This window comes from Ranitomeya imitator, chromosome 1, assembly GCF_032444005.1.
Source record: "Ranitomeya imitator isolate aRanImi1 chromosome 1, aRanImi1.pri, whole genome shotgun sequence".
Lineage (NCBI taxonomy): Eukaryota > Metazoa > Chordata > Amphibia > Anura > Dendrobatidae > Ranitomeya > Ranitomeya imitator.
Genome location: NC_091282.1, coordinates 337,319,735 through 337,347,515, shown reverse-complemented (window position 1 = coordinate 337,347,515; position 27,781 = coordinate 337,319,735). Strand labels below are relative to the sequence as shown.

The following is a 27,781-nucleotide window of genomic DNA, read 5'->3' as shown; positions in this document are numbered from 1 at the left end:
CACCATGCTCATCAGGACAGACCGAGACTCAGGTTGGAAGATAAACGAGAGGACTTTTATTTCCAGCGCATGGTTGCACGGTCGCTGGTAAGAGCAGCTCTGTATCTCCACCACTCTGTTTGTTGTTTCCCAGGCTCAAGCGGTAGAAGAAGAAAGCAAGGTGAAACTGACACAGTGTCCTCCGTGTTTGATTGAGAAGATACCTGACCAAAAACTGGACCCCAAAAAGAAAATCCCTGCTCGCACAGCTGAGGCATAATGGCACCACAAAAAAAAAAAAAAACTTAAAATCCTCTTCACAGACTGCTCCACTGTCACAGGACACATAGGAGAGATGAACATCTCATGAGTCTTAACGTCTCCTACAAAACCCTGACTGCCGAGGTAGCTAAAATCCTTGCCCTGATATCAAACAATCTCTAGAACTTACAATCTCTGCCATGCTGGAGTAGATGCAAGCAGCTATTTCACATCACGCTGATAGAATAGGTGCATCACAAATTCAAATCAGTTCAATGGAGGATGAACTGTTAAAAATAAAATCTGAACTGAGCAGAACTAATAAACTAAGCCAACAATTTATTTAAGTGAATGACTTATGAGGTCCTGGAGAAATAATCTAAGAATTATTATCTTATCAAAGTCAATACCCCTAATCAGCTAATGGGGATATGCATGGAGGAATTACCGACCTCCTAACAGACCAAGACCAGTGATCGTAAAATATCTGGACTGTGTAGACAAATTAAATATTCTTCAAAGCTATAGGAAATAAGCATCACTTGTTTTAATACGTGGTCACAGGGTGCTAATATTCAGCAATTACCCTGTGGAAGTTTAAAAAAAACAAAAAAACGTTTTCAGTGAACTATGCACGGAATTAGTGAAAAAAAAGATAAGATTCAATTCCCGGATGTTTTCAAAATATTTTCTCCTGTAACCTGAGGGACAAAATCCTTTACAGCTCCAAACCCAGATTCAGAATGTGTGAGAGAGGTTCTTTTTAAGAGGAAACAAAACCCCAGTTACTAGTGACGGATTAACATCAATTCCAACGGTCAACAGAGTGGCTCTGGACAGTTTTTCACAATATGGTATAGGACCTTAGTGGGGGAGACGTTTCAAAGATGACTGTGACTGTAACATAGCATAACTTGTGGAAGCAGTAACAGGACAAGCAGAGATCCCTTTTACTCGCGTACGAAAAAAGTTATTAAATATTATAATTGTGATATAAACATGAAAATAGTGACTTGGAACGTAAAAGGGTTAGTCGCCTCATAATGCAGAGCTCAAAAATCACACTTCTGTGAATTCAACCTGTCCAGTTATGAAACAACACTGATTGTGTATCAATTTCTCTTGATGTGCAAAAATGGAGCATACCACAGGATGAAATTCTAGGCAATTAGAAGGATAACCCCTATAAAAGAGTTGTTCTGCAAGTGGTGCCCTCCGACCATTTCTCTGTTCTCATCCTTTTTGGCTGTTGTTTTGGTCACTTTTGCATTTTGTCATTGCTCACACCCCTAGAGGTATGGTAGCATGTCTACTGTACAACCCACAGAAGTTGCTCAGGTAGTGCTGCTCATCCAGAATGGCACAAAAATGTGAGTTGTGGCATTAAGAGTAGCTGTGTCTGTCAGCACAGTGTCCAAAGCATGGAGCAGATACCAGGAGACAGGCCAGTATACCTGGAGACGTGTAGGGGCCCATGGGAGAGTAACAACCCAGTAGCAGGACCTCTACCTCCTTTGTGCAAGGAGGAGCAGTGACAGAACCCTTGAAAATGACGTCTAGCAGGCCACTAACATCCATATGTCTGCTCTATCAGAAACAGACTCCATGAGGGTGGTAAGAGGGCTCGACACCCACAAGTGGGTGTTGTGTTTACAGCCCAACACCATGCAGGGCGATTGGCATTTGCCAGAAAAGACCAAGATTGACATATTCTATATTGGCTCCCTGTGCTCTTTATAGATGAGAGCAAGTTCACACTGAGCACATGTAACAGACGTGACAGTCTGGAGACGCCATGGAGAACACTTTGCTACCTGCAACATCCTCCAGCATGATCAGTTTGGCAGTGGGTCAGTAATGGTGTGGGGAGGCAGTGTGTTAGCCAGAGGTACCCTGACTGCAATTAGGTACTGGGATGAGATCCTCAGACCCATTGTGAGACCACTTGCAGATGCACTGGGCCCTGGGTTCCTTCTAATGCTAGGTCTCATGCGGCTGAAGCGTGTCAGCAGTTCCTGCATGATGAAGGCATTGATACTATAGACTGGCCTGCCCGTTCCCCAGACCTGAATCCAATCAAACACATCTGGGACATCATATCTTTTTCCATCCACCAACGCTACGTTACATTAAATTTCCATCTCCAAAAAGCTTGTCGGCAGAGGGAAGCATGAAGTAGTCTAAAATTTCCTGGTAGACGGCTGCACTGACTTTGGTCTTGATAAAACACAGTAACCTACACCTGCAGATGGTATGGCTCCTGAAATTATAACTGATTGTGGATACTTCACACTAGACTTTGGACATCAAGTCCTAGAGTCTGGAGGAAGAGTGGAGAAACAGACAATCCAAGCTGCTTGAGGTATAGTATTAAGTTTCCACAATCCTTGATGGTTTGAGGAGACATGTCAACTGTGTTTTATCAAGACCAAAGTCAGTGCAGTCGTCTAACAGGAAATTTTAGAGCAATTCATGCTTCCCTCTGCCGACAAGCTTTTTGGAGATGGAAATGTAATTCTCCAGCAGGACTTTGCACCTGTCCACCCTGCCAAAAGTACCAATACCTGGTTTAAAAGCAACAGTATCCATGTGCTTGATTGAACAGCAAACTCGAATGCTGCTTTTTTGCTGATTTGCTGCGTTTTTTTACCCCTGCGGATTTCTATAATGGAATGGGTACAAAAACGCTGAAGATTCACAAAAAAGAAGTGACATGCTACTTCTTTTAAACCGCAGCGTTTCCGCAGTGGATTTTCCACAAAGTGTGCACAGCTTTTTTTGTTTTCTCATTGATTTACATTGTACTGAAAATCAATTGCGGATCTGCAGCGTTTCTGCACAGCAAAAAACGCTGTGGATCGGCAGAGAATCCGCAACGTGTGCACATAGCCTCACACCTCAGCAGTGCCACATACTGATCTCCATGCTAAGCCTCATTAATGCAGTAATTTATGCAAATGGAGCCCGACCAAGTATTGAGTTCATTTACTGAACATACATTTCATTAGGCGAACATTTCGAATGTTAATATCATTTTTTCAAGCTGGTGTTATAAAGTATTCTAATTTACTCAGATAATGACTTTTGGGTTTTCACTGGCTATAAGCCATAATCATCAACATTAACAGAATTAAACACTTGAAGTACATCACTCTATTTGTAATGACTCTATATAATATGAGTTTCACTTTTTGTATTGAAGAACTGAAATAAGTTAACTTTTTGATGATATTCTAATTTTGTGAGATGCACCTGTAGAAAATCAAAAATAAAATCCAGAAAATCACATTGTATAAATTTATATAAATTTATTTGCATTTTGCAGTGAGAAATAAGTATTTGATCCCTCTGTCAAACAAGACTTAATACTTGGTGGCAAAACCCTTGTTGGCAAGCACAGCAGTCAGACTTTTTTTATAGTTGATGAAGAGGTTTGTGAACATGTCAGGAGGAATTTTGGTCCACTCCTCTTTACAGATCATCTCTAAATCATTAAGATTTTGAGGCTGTCGCTTTGCAACTCGGATCTTTAACTCCCTCCATAAGTTTTCTATGGGATTAAGGTCTGGGGACTGGCTAGGCCACTCTATGACCTTAATGTGCTTGTTTTTGAGCCACTCCTTTGTTGTCTTGGCTGTATGTTTTGGATCATTGTCTTGCTGTAAGACCCAGCCACGACCCATTTTTAATGTCCTGGCGGAGGGAAGGAGGTTGTAAATTTTACAGAACATGGCTCCATCCATTCTCCCATTGATGCAGTGAAGTAGTCCTGGGCCCTTAGCAGAGAAACACCCCCAAAACATAATGTTTCCACCTCCATGCTTGACAGTGGGGACGATGTTCTTTGGGTCATAGGCATTTCTTTTCCTCCAAACATGGCAAGTTAATGCCGAAGAGTTCAGTATTTGTTTCGTCTGACCACAGCACCTTCTCCCAATCACTCACAGAATCATCCAGGTGTTCATTTCAAAACTTCAAATGGGCTTGCACATGTGCCTTCTTGAGCAGGGGGACCTTGCGGGCACTGCAGGATTTTTAACCTTTACGGCGTAATGTGTTACCAATGGTTTTCTTGGTGATTGTGGTCCCAGCTGCCTTGAGATCATTAACAAGTTCCCCCGTGTAGTTTTAGGCTGATCTTTCACCTTCCTCATGATCAAGGATACCCCACAGGGTGAGATTTTGCATGTGCCCCAGATTGATGTCGATTGACAGTTATTTTGTATGTCTTCCATTTTCTTACTATTGCACCAACTTTTGTCTCCTTCTCACAGCGTCTTACTTACGGTTTTGTAGCCTATTCCAGCTTTGTGCAGGTCTGTGATGTTGTCCCTTACATCCTTATAAAGCTTTTTGGACTTGCCCATGTTGTAGAGGTTAGAGTCGGACTGATTCAGTCTGTGGACAGGAGTCTTTTATAAAGGTGACTATGTAAAACAGCTGTCTTTAATGCAGGTAACAAGTTGATTAGGAGCGTCTAACTGGTCTGTAGGAGCCAGAACTCTTAGGCTGCGGTCACTATTTTACATCAGTATTTGTAAGCCAAAACCAGGAGTGGGTGATAAATGCAGAAGTGATGCATATGTTTATATTATACTTTTCCTCTATTTGTTCCACTCCTGGTTTTGGCTTACAAATACTGATGTAAAATACTGACCAAATACTGCTAGTGTGACGGCAACCTTAATGGTTGGTAAGGGATCAAATACTTATTTCTCACTGCAAAATGCAAATAAATTTATAATTTATACAATGTGATTTTCTGAATTTTATTTTTGATATTCTATCTCTCAATGTTAAAGTTAACCTACCCTTAAAATTATAGACTGTTCATGTCTTTGTCAGTGGGCAAACTTAAAAAATCAGCAAGGGATCAAATACTTATTTCCCCCACTGTAGATGCATGGTGTAATGCGTTCCCAGTGGGATGAGAGTACACCCAGTTCTCACATGTACATATCAATTGGTCGATAATACAGTAGCATGTAAACGTTTGGCCACCCGTGGTCAAAATTACTGTTATTGTGAACAGTTAAGCAAGTTGAAGATGAAATGATCTCTAAGGCTTAAGGTACCGTCACACTAAACGACGCTGCAGCGATACCGACAACGATGTCGATCGCTGCAGCGTCGCTGTTTGGTCGCTGGAGAGCTGTCACACAGACAGCTCTCCAGCGACCAATGATCCCGAAGTCCCCGGGTAACCAGGTTAACATCGGGTTACTAAGCGCAGGGCCGCGCTTAGTAACCCGATGTTTACCCTGGTTACTGTTGTAAATGTAAAAAAACAAACACTACATACTTACATTCCCGGTGTCTGGTCATGTCCCTCGCCTTCAGCTTCCCGCACTGACTGAGCGCCGGCCGTAAAGTACAGCGGTGACGTCACCGCTGTGCTGTGCTTTACGGTTGGCCGGCGCTCACCAGTCAGTGCGGGAAGCTGACGGCGGGGGACATGACCAGACACCGGGAATGTAAGTATGTAGTGTTTGTTTTTTTTACATTTACAACGGTAACCAGGGTAAACATCGGGTTACTAAGCGCGGCCCTGCGCTTAGCAACCCGATATTTACCCTGGTTACCAGTGAAGACATCGCTAAATCGGCGTCGCACACGCCGATTCAGCGATGTCAGCTGGAGATCCAGCGACAAAATAAAGTGCTGGACTTTCCCCAGCGACCAACGATCTCCCAGCAGGGGCCTGATCGTTGGTCGCTGTCACACAGAACGATTTAGTTAACGATATCGTTGCTACGTCACAAAAAGCAACGATATCGTTAACGATATCGTTATGTGTGATGGTACCTTTAAAGTTAAAGATGACACATTTCCTTTGTATTTTAGGTAAAAAAAATATATTGTAATTTTTTACATTTTAAAAATTACAAAAAGGAAAATGGGCTGATGCAAAAGTCTGGTCACTCTTTGAGATTTTTGTTTTCAGATAATTTTAACCAAGGTTTCAGACCTTAATTAGCCTGTTAGGGTTATGGCTTGTTTGCCATTATCTTTAGGAAGCTCCGGGTGATGCATATTTCCCAGCTGTATAAAAACCCAGCCTCCTCCAACCTTGTGCCAAAAAACAGCAACAATTGGTTCTTCTAAGCAGCTGCATAGCACTCTGAAAAAGAAAATTGTAGTGGCCCAGAAAGCAAACTGTTGCCCTTTCCACAGTTCAAAATGTAATTTAAGAAATGGCAGTTAATAGGTACACTGGAGGACAAGATAAGGTCTGTAAGAACAAGCAAAATTTCAGTGATATCTGCTTTCAGGGTTAGTCTAAAGAGGCAAAATCAGAATCCCGCTTGACTGCAAAAGATCTTCAGAAAGATTTAGCAGACTATGGGGTTGTGGTGCATTGTCCTACTGTTCAGAGACACCTGCACAGGTACTGCCTTCATGGAAGAGGCATCAGAAGAAAACCTTTCCTGCGTCCTCACCATAAAATTCAGCATCAGAAGTATGCAAAAGAACATCTAAACAAGCTTGATGCAGTTTGGAAACAAGTCATGTGGACAAATGAGGTTAAAAGAGAATGGATTCAATAAAATTTCAACAAATTCTTGATGCAAACATAACACCATCTGTAAAAAAGCTGAAGTTGAAAAGAGGATGGCTTCTACAAATGGATGATGATCCTTATCACACGTCAAAATCCACAATAGACTACCTCAAAAGGCGAAAGGTGAAGGTTTTACAAAGGCCCTCACAGTCCCCGGATCTGAACATCTTTGAAAATCTGTAGCTAGACTTCAAAATAGCAATGCATGCAAGACGACTAAGGAATCTCACAGAGCTCGAAGAATTTTTCAAGGAAGAATGGATGAAAATCCCTAAAACAAGAGTTGAAAGACTTGGCTGGCTACAAAAAGCATTTAAAAGCTGTGATACTTGCAAAAGGGGGTGCTGCTAGGTATTACCAACACCGAGTACCCAAACTTTTACATCTACGAATTTTCCTTTTTGTGATTTTTAAAATGTAAAAGTATATATACTTATAGAATATTTTTCTTTTTGCGTACAATATAGAGGAAATGTGACCTTTTTAACTTTAGGCCTTTTAGAGATCATTTCATTTCAACTTGCTTAACTGTTCATAATAACAGTAATTTTGACCAGGGACGCCAATCTTTTACATGCTTTTGTAATTTTTCACTTCTAGTGGCTGCGGCATTCACCCATTGTTTCCTGTGTTCCCCAATGGAGCGATAGAGAAAAGAGTATCATTTTCACAATTATTGAAATCTGCACACCTTTGCCACCCCACACCGTTAAAACAATAGTATTGCTTACTAGCATTGCTACTTGCTGCAAAGGTTTCCTCATCAGTAACATAGCTATGTGTTGTAACAAGCTAATTACCTAAGTGTCCATCACATTTTTCTATAAAATGACTTGAAGTGGTAAAGTTGATCAAACCTGGTCATTTTTGCAAGATTGTCCTTTAAAGTAGTGTTGTTTCCTGACAGAAGGTGGGTATAGCAGGAAAATCGATCTGGATTTTAGCATGCTCTGTGTTAGTTCCTGTACTTGAAAATACACTCTACCTATGACTACCTCTGAGAGCGTATGTGTTTATAATGGAATTTGGATGAATAGCTGCCTGAGGTGTATGAGCAGTAAAATGCCTTTTATAGCAACTTACATGCAGCTCTTATGTAATATCTGCTGAAACTCAGGAGAAATCTTGGTAAAAGTTATTAAAATGTTTCATAATGTTAATATGAAAACGCTGAAACCAAATTGAATATTCTTAAAATATTGTTAACAACGGTTTTTCCTATTTTATTTCTTTTTGCAGCTATCGTGTCACGATCGGGAACAAGACGTGTGTTTTTGAAAAGGAAAAAGACCCCACTGTATTGAGATCACCATCTACTGGAAAATTACTTCAATATACAGTAGAGGATGGGTCACATGTCAGTGCAGGAGATTGCTTTGCGGAGATAGAGGTACTTTGCAACACTACCTGTTTTACTGCAATTTAATTATTCAATCGGTTATGATGCTCAGGATAATAAAAATGAGAATTCACAAATTATATCATGAATAATAGTAAAAGTAGGAAGATAAACAATATGTGGAAACACAGTAGAAAACCTTTCTTCACCTATGCCTTTGAGGTGCACCGTGTTATAGCTTCTTCCACTGGAAGGCAGATATGAAGGAGTGAAGTGTTTGCTCATCCCACCAGCTGTACCTCGCCTACAGATACTAGCTGAATCCGTTTTAGCTTGGCATCTGCATGTCTGCATGAGGAAAGACATCTTTGTATTTTACATCTCTCCCATTAGGGTGGGAATACAGAGTTGAATAATCACACTGCTGTCCCACATGAGGAGGGAAGAGCAGTGAGGCTTTAACCACCAATGTTACTGGCGTTACCTCAAGAAAAAAGGAGGCAAAGCAGAGCTCTACTCTGTTGTCGTTCCTCCAGCTATAGGGTCGCCGGTTGCTTCTGACCCTGCTGGTGCCATCTGCCTCAAAAAAATGGAAAAGTACCAAGGGATGAACCTTGCTGGTATGAGTGGAAACCACCACGGAGTTATTTAGGTAACTGTAGTTCCTAGGTGATCATCTACCTCACTTTTTGATGTTGACTTAACGGAATATCAGTTTCCCACCACCTCATTTCCCTGATCTTTACATTAAAATTGAAATAAAAGTTACCGTATATACTCGAGTATAAGCCGAGATTTTCAGCCCAAATTTTTGGGCTGAAAGTGCCCCTCTCGGCTTATACTCGAGTCAAGGTGGGTGGCAGGGTGAGGGCGCTGAGGCATACTTACCGGCTTCCAGCGATCCTGACGCTCCCCGCCTGTCCCACGTTCTTCGGTGCTGCAGTTCTTCCCCTCTTCAGCGGTCACGTGGGACCGCTCATTAGAGAAATTAATAGGCGGCTCCACCTCCCATAGGGGTGGAGCCGCCTATTCATTTCTCTGATCGGCGGTGCCGGTGACCGCTGATAGAGGAAGAGGCTGCGGCACCGAAGACCAGCTGTCCGGGAGAAGGAGCCGGACGCCGGGACCAGGTAAGTATGTCATAGTTACCTGTCCCCATTCCAGCCGCCGGGCGCCACTCCATCTTCCCGGCGTCTCTGCGCTCTGACTGTTCAGGTCAGAGGGCGCGATGACGCATATAGTGTGCACGGCGCCCTCTGCCTGATCAGTCAGAGCGGAGAGACGCCGGGCCCGGACGCTGGGAGCTGCAAGCAAGAAAGGTGAGTACAGGTCCTTCTCAAAAAATTAGCATATAGTGTTAAATTTCATTATTTACCATAATGTAATGATTACAATTAAACTTTCATATATTATAGATTCCTTATCCACCAACTGAAATTTGTCAGGTCTTTTATTGTTTTAATACTGATGATTTTGGCATACAACTCCTGATAACCCAAAAAACCTGTCTCAATAAATTAGCATATTTCACCCATCCAATCAAATAAAAGTGTATTTTAATAACAAACAAAAAAACCATCAAATAATAATGTTCAGTTATGCACTCAATACTTGGTCGGGAATCCTTTTGCAGAAATGACTGCTTCAATGCGGCGTGGCATGGAGGCAATCAGCCTGTGACACTGCTGAGATGTTATGGAGGCCCAGGATGCTTCAATAGCGGCCTTAAGCTCATCCAGAGTGTTGGGTCTTGCGTCTCTCAACTTTCTCTTCACAATATCCCACAGATTCTCTATGGGGTTCAGGTCAGGAGAGTTGGCAGGCCAATTGAGCACAGTAATACCATGGTGAGTAAACCATTTACCAGTGGTTTTGGCACTGTGAGCAGGTGCCAGGTCGTGCTGAAAAATGAAATCTTCATCTCCATAAAGCATTTCAGCCGATGGAAGCATGAAGTGCTCCAAAATCTCCTGATAGCTAGCTGCATTGACCCTGCCCTTGATGAAACACAGTGGACCAACACCAGCAGCTGACATGGCACCCCACACCATCACTGACTGTGGGTACTTGACACTGGACTTCAGGCATTTTGGCATTTCCTTCTCCCCAGTCTTCCTCCAGACTCTGGCACCTTGATTTCCGAATGACATGCAAAATTTGCTTTCATCAGAAAAAAGTACTTGGGACCACTTAGCAACAGTCCAGTGCTGCTTCTCTGTAGCCCAGGTCTGGCGCCTCTGCCGCTGTTTATGGTTCAAAAGTGGCTTTACCTGGGGAATGCGGCACCTGTAGCCCATTTCCTGCACACGCCTGTGCACGGTGGCTCTGGATGTTTCCACACCAGACTCAGTCCACTGCTTCCTCAGGTTCCCCAAGGTCTGGAATCGGTCCTTCTCCACAATCTTCCTCAGGGTCCGGTCTCCTCTTCTCGATGTACAGCGTTTTCTGCCACATTGTTTCCTTCCAACAGACTTACCATTGAGGTGCCTTGATACAGCACTCTGGGAACAGCCTATTTGTTGAGAAATTTCTTTCTGGGTCTTACCCTCTTGCTTGAGGGTGTCAATGATGGCCTTCTTGACATCTGTCAGGTCGCTAGTCTTACCCATGATGGGGGTTTTGAGTAATGAACCAGGCAGGGAGTTTATAAAAGCCTCAGGTATCTTTTGCATGTGTTTAGAGTTAATTAGTTGATTCAGAAGATTAGGGTAATAGGTCGTTTAGAGAACCTTTTCTTGATATGCTAATTTATTGAGACAGGTTTTTTGGGTTATCAGGAGTTGTATGCCAAAATCATCAGTATTAAAACAATAAAAGACCTGACAAATTTCAGTTGGTGGATAATGTATCTATAATATATGAAAGTTTAATTGTAATCATTACATTATGGTAAATAATGAAATTTAACACTATATGCTAATTTTTTGAGAAGGACCTGTATGTGTTTTTTTTTTTAATTGCAGCAGCAGCAATGGCACAGATTTATGTGGAGCATCTATGGGGAAATATGAACGGTGCAGAGCACTATATGGGGCACAGATATGGGGAAATATGAACGGTGCAGAGCACTATATGGCACAGCTATGGGGAAATATGAACGGTGCAGAGCACTATATGGCAGCTATGGGGCAATAATGAACGGTGCAGAGCACTATATGGCACAGCTATGGGGAAATATGAACGGTGCAGAGCACTATATGGCACAGCTATGGGGAAATATGAACGGTGCAGAGCACTATATGGCAGCTATGGGGAAATATGAACGGTGCAGAGCACTATATGGCACAGCTATGGGGCAATAATGAACGGTGCAGAGCACTATATGGCACAGCTATGGGGAAATATGAACGGTGCAGAGCACTATATGGCACAGCTATGGGGAAATATGAACGGTGCAGAGCACTATATGGCACCCATGCTGCCGGACACTGTGTACTTCCGAACGACACAATAGAGATCCAGGGTTGTGAAGCAGAGGCAGGGCTGAAGTTCAGATATCTACCCTGTGGCCCCTGTGTAACTCCTGTCCTGACAAGGACAGGCCCCAAATGGACCTCACTATAAGGGACCAACACACCCAATGTATATGAAGGCAGAGTCCTTAATCCTTTGAAATACAGTTTCTTAATCCCTACACGTTTCAACTCCAGTCATGGAGAATCATCAGGGGAGTTACATAGAAGGAAGTGCCAGCAGGCACAGAAATTGTAAGTGTAAGTCCGTACAAAGTATGGGGCCTGCAGTGGCTAGGCATCCCACATTGGAAGCGACTGTCTGTGTCCACAGTCTCTGGTAGCTGGACAGAGGGTCCTGACCCTGACGAAGGCAGACGCCGAAACGCGTGTCAGGGTTCGGCACATCCCAGGGACGTTCATCTCATTCAGCAGGTAATACCAGGTGGCTTCTTTTTGACCTCTACTCCGATTTTTTTTTTTGGGGGGGCATTTTTTTTTTTTTTTGCTTGCCCGCTGGGTGCTTTATAGCTCACTGGTCACTATGACTATTATACTATATACTTGCCGGATTTAGCGCCAATAGATTGCACCAATATTTATTATCAGCATCTTTATTCGGGCTTCTTTTTGCCACCAATTAATTAAATTTGCACATGCACTTTATAATATTCATTTGGTAAATCTGCTTGCTATATATTTTATGGCTTATTGACATGCACATATATGTTGTTCTTACACTGTGGTTATATATTTAACTTATTTTTAATGCTGCCATTTACATGTCCCTGGTGTTGTGCTTTTTATGGTATTTTTTCCCACCGTTAAACTATATTATATATATTTTAATAAATATTGTAATTTATACTGCATTTTGGACTTTGTTTCGTTTTTTCTTCGTTTTTTCTAATTTAAATATGTATTAACAAAGGATAAAAACCTTGAATAAAACCGATAATAAAGTATGATGCAAACAAAATTGCCCCCCAAACACAGTATGATACCTCCACAGTACCCTCCAAACACACTATATGATGACCCTACTGTACTCCCCCAGTCCTCCTAACAAATAATGGTGATCCATCACAGTATAATTCTTCAACTGTAATCACCACACAGCTCTCCATCCACTATAATGGGCACAAAAAGTCCCCCATACAGTATAATGGCCCCACATAGTTATCCATACAGTGTAATGGGTCAAACATAGTGGAGTATAACGGGGCCCTGCATTGCCTTCCATACAGTATAATGGGTCTACTGAATCTTCCATACAGTATAGTGGTTTTACTTAGTGCTTCATACAGTATAATGGCCCCACAGTGCTCTATACAGTACTGTATAATGGCCCCATATAGTGCTCCATACAGTGTAATGGGCCCCACATAGTGCTCCATATGGTGTAATGGGCCAAACATTGTCCTCCATACAGTTTAACAGGTCCCTGCATGGCCTTCCATACAGGATAATAGGCCCACAGAATCCTCCATACAGTATAATGGTTACACTTAGTGCTTCATACAGTATAATGGCCCCATAGTGCTCACTACAGTATAATGGCCCCTTATAGCGCCCCATACAGTATAATGGCCCCGTATAGTTCTTCATACAGTATAATGGCCCCATATATTGCTCCATACAGTATAATGGCCCCTTATATTGCTCCATACAGTATAATGGCCCCACATATTCCTCCATACACTGTAATGTGTCCCACATAGTCCTCCATACAGTGTAATGGGCCCCACATAGTCTTCCATACAGTGTGATGGGCCAAACATTGTCCTCCATACAGTATTGCCTTCCATAGACTATAATAGGCCCACAGAGTCCTCCATACAGTATAATGGTTACACTTAGTGCATCATACACTATAATGGCCCCACAGTGCTCCATACAGTATAATTATTATTGTTTATTATTATAGCGCCATTTATTCAATGGCGCTTTACATGTGAGGAGGGGTATACATAATAAAAACAGGTACAATAATCTTGAACAATACAAGTCACAACTGGTACAGGAGGAGAGAGGACCCTGCCCGCGAGGGCTCACAATCTACAAGTGATGAGTGAGGATGCAGTAGGTGAGGGCAAAGCTGGTTGAGCAGCGGTTTGGTCGATCTGTGGTTACTGCAGGTTGTAGGCTTGCCGGAAGAGGTAGGCCTTCAGGTTCTTTTTGAAGGTTTCGATGGTAGGTGAGAGTCTGATATGTTGTGGTAGAGTGTTCCAGAGTAGGGGTGATGCGCGAGAGAAATCTTGTATGCGATTGTGGGAAGAGGAGATAAGAGGGGAGTAGAGAAGGAGCTCTTGTGAGGATCGGCGGTTGCGTGCAGGAAAGTACCGGGAGACGAGGTCACAGATGTATGGAGGAGACAGGTTGTGGATGGCTTTGTATGTCATGGTTAGGCTTTTGTACTGGAGTCTCTGGGTAATGGGGAGCCAGTGGAGGGATTGACAGAGGGGAGAGGCCGGGGAATAACAGGGGGACAGGTGGATAAGTCGGGCAGCAGAGTTTAGAATAGATTGGAGGGGTGCAAGAGTGTTAGAGGGGAGGCCACAGAGCAGGAGGTTACAGTTGTCGAGGCGGGAGATGATGAGGGCATGGACTAGGGTTTTTGCAGATTCTTGGTTTAGGAATGTACGGATCCGTGAAATATTTTTGAGTTGAAGGCGGCAGGAAGTGGAAAGGGCTTGGATATGTGGTTTGAAGGAGAGATCAGTGTCAAGGATTACCCCGAAACAGCGAGCTTGTGGGACTGGGGAGAGTGGGCAGCCGTTTACTGTGATGGATAGGTTCGTTGGGGGGGTCGCGTGAGATGGGGAAAGACAATGAATTCTGTTTTGTCCATTTTAAGTTTTAGAAATCTAGCGGAGAAGAAGGATGAAATAGCGGATAGACAATGAGGGATTCTGGTTAGTAGGGTGGTGATATCTGGTCCAGAGATGTAGATCTGTGTGTCATAAGCATAGAGATGATACTGAAAACCGTTAGATTCTATTAGCTGTTCCAGGCCAAAAGTGTAAATGGAGAAGAGCAGGGGCCCTAGAAATGAACCTTGCGGGACTCCGACAGATAGGGGGCGAGGTGAGGAGATGGTGTATGAATGGCAGACGCTGAATGTTCCGTCATTTAGGTATGATTTGATCCAGGATAGGGCCAAGTCTGTGATGCCAAGGGATGAGAGGGTCTGTAGTAATAGGGAATGGTCCATTGTGTCAAAGGCAGAGGACAGGTCCAGGAGGAGGATAGAGTAGTGTCGCTTGCTCTTGGCGGTTAATAGGTCATTGGTGACCTTAGTTAAGGCAGTTTCAGTGGAGTGGTGTGACCGGAAGCCTGATTGTAAGCGGTCGAAAAGGGAGCAGGAAGATAGATGGGAGGACAGTTCAAGATGGACGTATTGTTCCAGTAGTTTTGAGGCATAGGGGAGAAGTGATATAGGGCGATAGCTAGATACAGAGGATGGGTCAAGAGAAGGCTTTTTGAGGATAGGTGTGATTGAGGCATGTTTAAAGCTTGAGGGGAAAGCACCAGTTGTTAATGATAGGTTGAAGAGATGGGTTAGAGTTGGGATGAAGTGAAATGGGATCGGGTCAAGTGCACAGGTGGTGAGATGCGATCTTGAGAGTAGAGTGGAGAGTCAATCTTCTGTAATGGTGGAGAAGTTGGTTTTCGAGGTGGAGGGCTGGGTAGTTGGGAGGAAGGGCTCTCGGGGTTGTCGATTAAAACTGTTTGTGATGTTCTCAATCTTCTGCTTGAAAAACGAGGCAAAGTCTTCAGCTGAGATGAGTGGGGAGGGAGGAGGTGCTGGGGGACGGAGGAGAGAGTTGAAGGTGTTGAATAACTGTTTAGGGTTTGTGAGACAGGGAGGATATGAAAAATGAGAAGTAGGTTTGTTTAGCTGTGGCGAGTGTGGTCTTGAAAGTTAGTGAGGGACTGTTTGAATACGATAAAGTGCTCATTGGAGTGGGATCTTTTCCATCTCCGCTCTGCAGCCCTGGAAGCTTGCCTCAGTTCTTTGGTCAGGCTGGTGTGCCAGGGGTGTCGGTTGATTTTGCGAGCTTTGGTATGTGTGAGAGGGGCAAGAGATTCCAAAGCTGCAGCTATTGTGGTGTTATATAGAGCGGCAGCGTCATCCGCATTGTGTTGGGAACTTATGTCTGTGAGAGGGAGGAGTGATTCAGAGAGTGAATGTAGATTAAGGTGTTTAAGATTTCTCTCAGTGTGTGCAAGTTTGCGGGCTGTGCATTTTAGACAAGGAGTGGAGAGGGAAGAGAATGTGAGTAGATTGTGGTCAGAAAGAGGAAGAGTTGAGTTAGAGAGGTTAGATAGGGAGCAGAGGCGGGTGAAGATGAGGTCCAATGTGTGACCATCTTTGTGAGTGGCTGCAGAAGACCATTGAGTGAGGCCGAAGGAGGAAGTGAGAGATAGAAGTTTAGTGGCAGCTGAGAGGGAAGTGTCAATGGGTATGTTGAAGTCGCCCATGATGATAGTGGGGATGTCCGCAGAAAGGAAATGAAGTAGCCAGGTGTTGAAGTGGTCAAAGAAGGTGGTGGCTGGCCCTGGGGGGCCGTAAATGACAGCCAGTTGGAGGTTGGTGGGGGCATAGATGCGCACAGAGTGCGCCTCAAAGGAAGGGAGGGTAACAGAGGGTGGCAGTGGGATTGGGGTGAAGGAGCAGGTACCTGACAGGAAAAAACCAACTCCTCCGCCATGCTTGCTGCTGGGGCGGGGTGTGTGAGAAAGGTGGAAGCCACCATAGGAAAGTGCAGCAGGAGAGGCTGTGTCAGATGGGGTGAGCCAGGTTTCAGTGATGGCGAGGAAGGAAAGTTTGGTAGTAAAAAAAAGATTGTGGATGTAGGAAAGCTTGTTGCAGACAGAGCGAGCGTTCCACAGAGCTCCTGTTAGTGGGACTGGGGAAGTGGGGGCTAGGCGAATGGGTATAAGGTTAGAGCGGTTACGGAAATTTGTAATGGACCGTGGATGGGAGGTAGAACTGACTGTGGGGATGTGGTGAGGAGGACCAGGATTTGGAGAGATATCACAAGCAGTGAGAAGGAGCAGAAAAAGTGTTAGCAGGTGGGAGCAGAAGAGGGCATGAGGTGGCTGTCTGTGCTTGGAGACAGAGGATTGTATGTTAAGGAACAGTTCTGAGGAGGAGGTGAGATGGATGGGGAGGATTGAAGAGGAGATGAACAGTTCTTTACTAGGAGTAGGGATTAGGGGAGTTTGCAGAAAGTGAAGAATTATTGAGTGAAAGTGAAAACAAACAGAAACATTGTTTACAGTGACTGTGTCCAGTTACCTTCAGTTTCCTTTTGGTTCAATTCTGGTTTTAATTCTAAATTAATCTTCACAGTTCTAGGACACACTTATAGGAATCACACTGCAGACTAAAGTCATTGCAGACTTGTACTATGCAATATATGTACAACTAAGTGCATTCAGGTGTGAAGCAGAGAGGAGTGGTCTCTGCTCATCTTGGTCAGAGAATTAAGGGTGGACCAGATGCATACAATCAAGCCAGAGTAAACAAGGTCATAAATAACACTAGGGTAAAGCTGGGGTTAGCTGAAAGGCATACAATGTGAATGCTAGGAGCAGAGGAAAGTCTGTGGAAAGATGGGTGATGTACTATGTGCACTTCATAGACAGACAAGGCAGGAGAGCAGGCTGGAGAGCTGGGTGCATGAACATACCATGTGAATGCTAGGAGCAGAGGAAAGTCTGTGTGGAAAGTTGGGTGATGTACTATGTGCATTTCATAGACAGCAAGGCAGGAGAGCAGGCTGGAGAGCTGGGTGCATGAACATACCTGTAGGAAGAATAGACATGCTGGTTAGAGTGCAATGGTGGCAGATTGCAGGGCACAGTCTGTATACATCCTTCTGGTTTTAATTCTAAATTAATCTTCACACTTCTAGGACACACTTATAGGAATTACACTGCAGACTAAAGTCATTGCAGACTTGTACTATGCAATATATGTACAATTAAGGCCCCTTATAGTGCTCCATACAGTATAATGACCCCTTATAGTGCTCCATACAATATAATGGCCCCTTATAGTGCTTCATACAGTATAATGGCCCCACGTAGTCCTCCAAACACTGTAATGTGTCCCATATAATCCTCTATACAGTGTAATGGGCCCCACATAGTCCTCAATACAGTGTAATGGGCCAAACATTGTCCTCCATACAGTATTGCCTTCGATAGAGTATAATGGGCCCGCAGAGTCCTATTTTCATACTGTCCATTGGGTGACACAGTGCCCAACCATTGTTACCCTTTTTTTTCTAAATTGGAATTATGACTGTTCTCTACAAGAGTTGTTATCAATCTCGGTATCTATGATTCTCAAATTAACGCATTTATTCTCACTGCTAGCTACAAACTCATTAGGTCAATGACTGCAGGAGTTGTATTGCTGATGGGACTCGCAAAAACTTAATTACCGTACTTGGTGTCCACCTCTTAGTGGCAACAGTTATATCCCATGGTCCTGTGTTGCCCAGTGGATGGTATGAGAAAATGCACTATAAAAAGACAAATTTTTAATTTGTTTCATTTATATGCTTCAATGCATTTTTTTGCCTTAATGTTTCAATGTGTTGTTTGCAGGTAATGAAGATGGTTATGACATTACTAGTACAGGAGTCTGGTCATATTCACTATGTAAAGCGTCCTGGAGCTGTCCTAGAATCTGGTTGTGTTATGGCCCGTATTGATTTGGATGACCCATCAAAAGTCCATCAAGTAAGTAATAGATACTGTGTCCAGATATCTGTACAGTTGTATGTGTGATCTTACATCCTGTCTTTATTACTTTAAAAAGAACACTAATTGTCAAGTTATCAATTTTTATTTATGTTTTTTTTTTTGGGTGGTGGATTAAATTGTTCTGTCTATTTAATATTTAGGCAGAACTTTACACTGGAGACCTTCTTCCGCAGCAAACCCTGCCCATCATTGGAGAAAAGCTTCACCAGGTCTTCCACAATGTCCTTGAGAATCTGATAAATGTGATGAATGGATACTGTTTACCAGAACCATACTTCACTTCCAAAGTTAGTTTTTCATTTTACTTTACTTTATAAATATTTTGCACTTCTTAGACAATCAAACTTTGACTAGTCACTAGAGAGTCTGAAATTGCACTACATTTATTATAATGGTTTATGCTATTTGATAATTCATATTGTCATATTTTAAGCCTGTCTAGACTAAGCTTACACCACTTTTTAGTTTGCTTACTTTGCGTCCGAAATGTTTTTCACAGTTCTGGAACATTTTTTGATCCACTATACGGCACATTAGGCCATTGCCCAGTACCGGGTAAGCCATTCCCTTTTTCAGTGAGATCACGCCTACTTGGACAAAGCGCAGAAAGGGTCTTATACACATGAATATGATCCTAGTCATGAAAGACAGTTTCAGTTTATGGCACAAATTACACCAGCTTGATAAAGATAATGAGGCGTGATTTATGGCATTGTTACTTACACTTATGATATAATGTATTACTGAACTGTTTTCATTTAAGGTCAAAGAATTGGTGCACAAGCTGATGAAGACCCTGAGGGATCCTTCTCTTCCTCTTCTAGAGATACAGGAGATTATGACAAGTGTATCCACAAGAATTCCACCTACTGTAGAAAAAGCTATACGTAAAGTCATGGCTCAGTATGCCAGTAATATCACCTCAGTCTTGTGTCAGTTCCCCAGCCAACAGGTGAGCTGCCATTTCCTTGTATCCTCTACTGGACTGGTCTGCATTAAAAGCAAGTGTGTTGTGGTTGCACATTAAAAGAATGATTTTTCTCAGTTACCTTAGGTAAATAAAATTGCACTAACTTTCAGTCTTCAAACTAGTCTTCTTGAAATGCAATCCAATTTTCTGATTTTCCTTTTGTTGGAGGGGTGTCTTTCCCCATAACATTGGCTGGATTCAAGCTCTTTGTGTATCCATGGCCAATCTGTATTTATTAGCTCATATATTAGCACAGGATCAGCTTCTGTCCTGCACTTATTTCAGCAAAGCCTGTGTTATCTGTTCTCCCTGAAACTCGACATGCTGTGTTCCTTGTCCACAGGGTGGGGATCTTTGGACAACCCTTTTTCTTTCCTTGTTGTGATCCCTAAGGTCTCCTTCACACATCAGTACATGTGGTGACAGTTTTCACACCTAACGGAGACACACATGCAAACACGTAATAATCTATGGAACTGCTGCACACATGTCCATGTGACCCACATGTAGACATGTCCGTTTTTTTTCAGGCAGCACAAATGTCAATACGTCCCGCACACGGGTGACATAGTGTGACATCCCTGTGCTGTCCGTGTGACACGTATCTGAATAGAAGTGACAGATGTTTGTGTTGAGATGTGCAAAGATATGGGGTAGATAGATGGATAAAGTGTAGATAAATAGCTAGCTAGATATGGGGTAGATGGATAGCTAGCTAGATATGGGGAAAATGGATAGCTAGATAGATATCAAGCTATATAATTAGCGCTTTGTGTGTGTAGTTTACTGTACTTCTATTAAGCTAATAAATGAATGAAAAAAATGACTTGGGGCTTCCCCTTATTTTTGATGACCAGCAAAGGTAAAGCCGACAGCTACAGGCTTATATTAATTAGCAGGCTGGGAAGATCCCTGCTTATTGGGCCCTTCCCAGCTTACAAATATCAGCCCGTAGCCTCCCCAGAATTGGCGCATTACATTAGATGCCCCAATTCTGGTGTTTTGCCTGGCTCTTCCCGATTTCTCTGGTGCAGTGGCAATATGGGTAATTGTAGTTGAGCTTGATGTTAGCCGTTATTTGCCAAAAATCACAGCTGGCATCAATCCCTTGGGTTAGTAGTGGAGTGGTGTGTGACAGACACCACCATTACTAACCCAGTAATCAAAAATAAAAAAACAAACACACACTTATTTACTTGAATAAAGACTCCGCCACACTATCCCTGGTTCACCAATTTATTGGAGAGAAAAAAAAAAAAAACAGGTTCGCTGTACTCCACCAAATCCAATTTAGTCCAGAAATGGATACCTGAAAAACATATAACGAGAGAAATAAACACGAGAGTGTACCTCGTTCAACAATTTATTAGCCCAAATGTTCCCACGCACTTCTGCTGTAGTCGTGTTCCCTGAATCCGGCTCCTGCGACTCTGAATAGCAGTAAAGTCCTAGCTATTCACAGTCACCAGGTGCTGACAAGAACACTCATCAGAGCCACCAGGTCTCACAAAGCTCATAGACATTCAGGAACTTGAACTGTGGAGACCATGGCAACATATGTGCACTGAGTGAAGTAGTATAGATTGCTCAGTGCACATCGTTTGCTTTGGTCTGACTATGTAAGCCAGTAGTAAAACCATCCTAGCGGTCTTATCGTGCCGCCCAAAGGATACGATGGCTAGCACTCAACTTAAAGATTACAATGACGGTGCTAGTGAAAGGGGCCAGTGGTCCCATAAACAATAGTTCAAAAAAATTACTGCACACGTATAAGCTGAAAATTATGCTTCAAGTGAGAATTTATTAATAGTGATTGCTGAAGCAACAGGCAAAATGACGTTTCGGCCAGTTAATAGCCTTGATCACATACAGTACAGACCAAAAGTTTGGACACACCTTCTCATTTAAAGATTTTTCTGTATTTTCATGACTATGAAAATTGTACATTCACACTGAAGGCATGAAAACTATGAATTAACACATGTGGAATTGTATACTTAACAAAAAAGTGAGAAACAACTGAAAATATGTCTTATATTCTAGGTTCTTCAAAGTTGCCACCTTTTGCTTTGATGACTACTTTGCACACTCTTGGCATTATCTAGATGAGCTTCAAGATGTAGTCACCGGGAATGGTTTTCACTTCACAGGTGTGCCCTGTCAGGTTTAATAAGTGGGATACATGAAAATACAGGAAAATATTTAAATGAGAAGGTGTGTCCAAACATTTGGTCTGTACTGTAGTCGCCCATTTAATGAAGCATCTTAGGTCAAGGATACTGTAGTTATTATCTTTCATAGTTTATACACTATGATATGGTGTATCAGGGATCTTTTCACAGGTGCTGACAAAACAAGGTTCAACACAGTAGGTTCTGGTGTGGAGCTGTCGCTATCCGTTGGTGGCACAGTGGTAGAAGCTGACACTTCCATGTAAAAGGACCTTTAACCTTTTGCGTGATTGGGAAGTGCTGGGAGATTATCAAATACATGAATCACACCTTTCAGATAAGGTCGATGTGGGGAGAGGAGCAGCACAGCTGAGTTTAGCTGTGTCACATTAAAACTCTAAACCCTGTAAAAAGGCCTCTTTAAATTCCCTTATGCACATTGCATGGTCTGTAAGTCTACTTGTGCCATTTTGGCACTCTTCACAGGGTTCTAGAAACATTTTTCCTTAGACCTATTAGTATAGTGTATTGTTTGCTATGATTCTTGCAAAATTGCCAAATCACAACAAAAATATGACATGACCGCAATGTGTGATGATATAGTAAGTGCATGTAAAACTTGTTGAATATCATTCACAAATTTTAGGGTTTACTAAGCAGATTACAGGTAACATGCTATACATGATATGCAGTATGTACAGACACCCTGTACTAAATGTGAATGATTTAACCTGTTTGTATACACTAAACACCCTAATGGAGTAATTTGTTCTGTCTTTGTAGATTGCCAATATCCTGGATAGCCATGCAGCCACTCTGCAGAGAAAAGCAGACAGAGAGGTGTTTTTTATGAACACTCAAAGTATTGTTCAGCTTGTGCAAAGGTAAATTAATTAGGATAGTATCGCCCATAACCAGATTTATGCATGGAGTGCCACATTGTCCTAAAATATTTTGGTTTCTGTTTTATTTACGTAGAAATCAAACGCTCTGAAAAATAAGTAATAATAAAGAATCCTACCTGATATGAGCTTACTAGACCCTTCTTGGATCGTTTTTATAATGTTACACACATCTGTATATCTGATTATAAAACTTTGTTAAAAAATTGTTGCCGCACATCTAAAAATTGAATCCTAGCAATGCACACATTGTTTATTTGACCTGACTGAAAATCATCTAGTAGTGTCAAAGACTTCTTCACATATATTGCAGTGCAATATTCCAATGAGGGTATATTCATCATAATTTCAGGACAGTAACAATGTCCATAAATCAACTCCTTAGTGTCCATTATACTTTGGCCTTAACAGACAGTAGGTGAAACACCATGCTGGGTCCTCATCCAAACGCATCTTTCACTAAGCCATTCTTGGTTTTCAATCGAGTCTTTTGGATATATGTTACGCTTAGCACAAATCATTTTTTAACAGGTACCGTAGTGGAATACGTGGCTACATGAAGTCGGTGGTGCTTGATTTACTAAGGCGATACCTGCAGGTGGAAACCCAATTCCAATATGGTGAGTGGGAGTGGTGCAATTTTCTTCTTATTGGCTTTACATTAAAGTAATGTTTCTATTTTGCATCATTGATTGACACAAGAAACCATGGGTCCCTGACTGCTGCTACCAGGAGGCTGCACCACTGATATAAAAAATGTGAGCTAGTTTCTTTGTAGCGCTTGATGGTCTTTGCCACTGCACTTGGGGACACTTACAAAGTTTTCCCAGTTTTTCGGACCGACTGACTACCTCTTGAAGCTCATCAAGATAATGCCAAGAGTGTGCAAAGCAGTCATCAAAGCAAAAGGTGGCTACTTTGAAGAACCTAGAATATAAGACATATTTTCAGTTGTTTCACACTTTTTGTTAAGTATATAATTCCACATGTGTTAATTCATAGTTTTGATGCCTTCAGTGTGAATGTGCAATTTTCATAGTCATGAAAATACAGAAAAATCTTGAAATGAGAAGGTGTGTCCAAACTTTTGGTCTGTACTGTACATCTTTAACCCCTTGCCGACATCAGACTTATATTTATGCAGATGTCGGACATCCTCCTTTTGATGTGGTCTTCAGTGGTGAGCCCACATCTTTCCCGACACGTCAGCTGTATTGAACAGCTGACATGTGCCCAGAATAGCCACAGTTAAAATCGCGATCCATCCGCAGCTATTAACCCGTTAAATGCCGCTGTCAAACGCTGACAGCGGCATTTAAGTTTCGCTTCCAGCCAGTGACCCCCGTCACATGATCGTGGGTCACCAGTTCTTTGGCATGACAACCAGAAGTCTCCTGGAGTCCTCTATAGTTTTCACTGCTGGATTGCTGTGGGTGCCACCCAGTGGACGGTGCTCATAGCAAGTGAGTACCGTAATTCTACTACATAGAGCTGATCTGATCATCGCCTCTATGTAGCAGAGCTGATCAGGTTGTGGCAGCTTCTAGTCTCCCATGGAGACTATTGAAGCATGCCAAAAGTAAAAAAGATGTTTTTAAAAATATAAAAAAATATAAAAGTTCAAATCACCCCCTTTTGCCCCATTCAAAATAAAACAATAATAAAAAAAAAAATTAAACATACAACATATTTGGTATCGCCAAGTTGAGAATCGACCGATCTATCAATAAAAACGGCATAGCGAGAAGAAAGGTCAAAACGCCAGGATTAACCTTTTTTTGGTCGCCCAGACATTGCATTAAAATGCAATATCAGGCGATTAAAAGATTATGTATGCACCAAGATGGTATCATTAAAAACGTCAGCTCGGCACGCAAAAAATAAGCCCTCGCCCCTCCCCAGATCACGAAAAAATTAGACGCTACTGGTATCGGAAATTTTTGTTGTTGGTTTTTTTTTTTTTTTTACAAAGTTTGGAATTTTTTTTCACCAGTAATATATATAAAGAACCTAGACATGTTTGGTGTCTTTGAACTCGTAATGACCTGGAGAATCATAATGGCAGGTCATTTTTAGCATTTAGTGAACCTAATTAAAAAGCCCCCAAAAAAACAATTATGTGAATGCACTTTTATGCAATTTCACTGCACTTGGAATTTTTTCCCTTTTTCTAGTACACGACATGGTAAAAACAATGGTGTATTTTAAAAAACAAGCCCTCACATGGCCATATTGATGGAAAAATAAAAAAAGTTATGGCTCTGGGAAGAAGGGGAGCAAAAAAACGACGCAAAACCGAAAGTACTTCTGGGGTTAAGGGGTTAAAGTGCACCTGTGCATATATCCCAAAGATGGCAGGTTACCCACATGAAATAAATATAGACCCAGGAGGTAACTTATGTTATCATTGACCTTGTAATGTCAGATCCCTTTGTCCTAACGCGTTTCCAACATTGGTTTTGGTGTTCATCGGGGGACTATTTCATTGGAGAGAGACCTTAAAGGGAACCTGTCACCCCGTTTTTTCAGATTGAGCTATAAATACTGTTAAATAGGGCCTGCGCTGTGCGTTACTATAGTGTATGTAGTGTACCCTGATTCCCCATGTATGCTGAGAAATACATTACCAAAGTCGCTGTTTTCGCCTGTCAATCAGGCTGGTCTGGTCAGGTGGGCGTGTTCACAGCGCTCTTTTCTTCCCCAGCTTTCCGTTGGTGGCGTAGTGGTGTGCGCATGTCCAAGGTCCGAATTCCCTGCGCCCACGTGAAGACACAGCGCGCGATCTGCGCTGACATCCCTTTCATCGGTGGGGGCGGCCATCTTCCTGGGGCCGCGCGTGCGCAGATGGAGTGCTCTGCTGCACGGGGCTTCAGGAAAATGGCCGCGGGATGCCGCGCGTGCGCACAAGAGACCGCGGCGGCCATTTTCCCAAAGCCGAGTTTGCATCTCGGCTTTGGGAAAATGGCCGCCGCGATCTCTTGTGCGCACGCGCGGCATCCCGCGGCCATTTTCCTGAAGCCCCGTGCAGCAGAGCACTCCATCTGCGCACGCGCGGCCCCAGGAAGATGGCCGCCCCCACCGATGAAAGGGATGACAGCGCAGATTGCGCGCTGTGTCTTCACATGGGCGCAGGGAATTCGGATCTTGGACATGCGCACACCACTACGCCACCAACGGAAAGCTGGGGAAGAAAAGAGCGCTGTGAACACGCCCACCTGACCAGACCAGCCTGATTGACAGGCGAAAACGGCGACTTTGGTAATGTATTTCTCAGCATTCATGTGGAATCAGGGTACACTACATACACTATTGTAACGCACAGCGCAGGCCCTATTTAACAGTATTTATATCTCAATCTGAAAAAACGGGGTGACAGGTTCCCTTTAATAACTCAATGGGCCAAGTGGTTACAAGCTCCGTTTATCACAAAGAGCGTACTCAGCGGTGGCAGGTCTCTCGGGGAAGGAATCCGGCACTTGAAAGCTATGTGCTATAGAGCTTACAAACAGCACTGTGAAGCTGGTTGGATCTGAACAACTTTAGGGCGCCCTCTGACACTGCATGCTAGCAGCATTGAAGAGCGTGCAGTTCAGTCCACTAGGCCAAACTGTCTAAGATCTCTTATGTATATCTACAGCCCATTAAATGTATAACCATTCCATTTTCAGTACTATCCATTCCCTTTTTGCATTGATATTATTTCTTGAATTTTTTATTAATTTAAAGCACATAGTTATTGGACAGTCTAAAATTGTTCATGATTGTTTTCTTTTCTTTAGCCCATTATGACAAGTGTGTGATAAACTTGCGGGAACAGTACAAGCCAGATATGACTCCTGTGTTAGAATGCATCTTTTCGCATGCACAGGTGGCCAAGAAGAATATCCTTGTTACTATGCTAATTGTGAGTATTGCATTTTTTGCATAACCTGATAACTCTTTAATGTGGAGCTTTGCCGTCCATATGTTTAACCCCTCTGTGACCTTAGACGTACTATCCCGTCGAGGTGCCCTGGGCTTATCTGACCCTGGACGGGATAGTACGTCATAGCCGATCGGCCGCGCTCACGGGGGGAGCGCGGCCGATCGCGGCCGGGTGTCAGCTGCTTATCGCAGCTGACATCCGGCACTATGTGCCAGGAGCGGTCACGGACCGCCCCCGGCACATTAACCCCTGGCACACCGCGATCAAAGATGATCGCGATGTGCCGGCGGTGCAGGGAAGCACCGCGCAGGGAGGGGGCTCCCTGCGGGCTTCCCTGAGCCCCCCGCAGCAACGCGATGTGATCGCGTTGCTGCGAGGGTCTCCTCACCTCCCTCCCTGCTCGAGCCCCGGATCCAAGATGGCCGCGGATCCGGGTCCTGCAGGGAGGGAGGTGGCTTCACAGAGCCTGCTTAGAGCAGGCACTGTGAAGGCTGCAGCGCTGCATGTCAGATCAGTGATCTGACAGAGTGCTGTGCAAACTGTCAGATCACTGATCTGTGATGTCCCCCCCTGGGACAAAGTAAAAAAGTAAAAAAAAAATTTTCCAAATGTGTAAAAAAAATAAAAAAAAATATTCCAAAATAATGAAAAAAAAAAAAAAATATTATTCCCATAAATACATTTCTTCATCTAAATAAAAAAAACAAACAATAAAAGTACACATATTTAGTATCGCCGCGTCCGTAACGACCCGACCTATAAAACTGTCCCACTAGTTAACCCCTTCAGTAAACACCGTAAGGAAAAAAAAAAAAAAACGAGGCAAAAAACAACGCTTTATTATCATACCGCCGAACATAAAGTGGAATAACACGCGATCAAAAGGACAGATATAAATAACCATGGTACCGCTGAAAGCGTCATATTGTCCCGCAAAAAAAGAGCCGCCATACAGCATCATCAGCAAAACAATAAAAAAGTTATAGTCCTGAGAATAAAGCGATGCAAAAATAATTATTTTTTCTGTAAAATAGTTTTTATCGTATAAAAGCACCAAACCATAAAAAAATGATATAAATGAGGTATCGCTGTAATCGTACTGACCCGAAGAATAAAACTGATTTATCAATTTTACCAAACGCAGAACGGTATAAACGCCTCCCCCAATAGAAATTCATGAATAGCTGGCTTTTGGTCATTCTTCCTCACAAAAATCGGAATAAAAAGCGATAAAAAAATGTCACGTGCCCAAAAATGTTTTCAATAAAAACGTCAACTCGTCCCGCAAAAAACAAGACCTCACATGACTCTGTGGACCAAAATATGGAAAAATTATAGCTCTCAAAATGTGGTATTGCAAAAAATATTTTTTGCAATAAAAAGGGTCTTTCAGTGTGTGACGGCTGCCAATCATAAAAATCCGCTAAAAAACCCGCT

At 42.8% G+C, this 27,781-nt stretch overlaps 1 protein-coding gene across 3 annotated transcripts in view; it reads left to right on the top strand.

Moving 5' to 3' along the window:
• Positions 1–27,781, top strand: part of ACACB (acetyl-CoA carboxylase beta) — a 295,391-nt gene that overhangs the window by 151,971 nt on the left and 115,639 nt on the right. For all 3 annotated transcript variants that reach the window (XM_069759519.1, XM_069759501.1, XM_069759510.1), the window contains exons 18-24: positions 8,042–8,192; positions 18,218–18,352; positions 18,517–18,663; positions 19,140–19,328; positions 22,301–22,401; positions 22,951–23,039; positions 26,199–26,323. In XM_069759519.1, the coding sequence (XP_069615620.1) occupies positions 8,042–8,192; positions 18,218–18,352; positions 18,517–18,663; positions 19,140–19,328; positions 22,301–22,401; positions 22,951–23,039; positions 26,199–26,323 (937 nt within the window). The remainder of the gene's footprint in view (positions 1–8,041; positions 8,193–18,217; positions 18,353–18,516; positions 18,664–19,139; positions 19,329–22,300; positions 22,402–22,950; positions 23,040–26,198; positions 26,324–27,781) is intronic.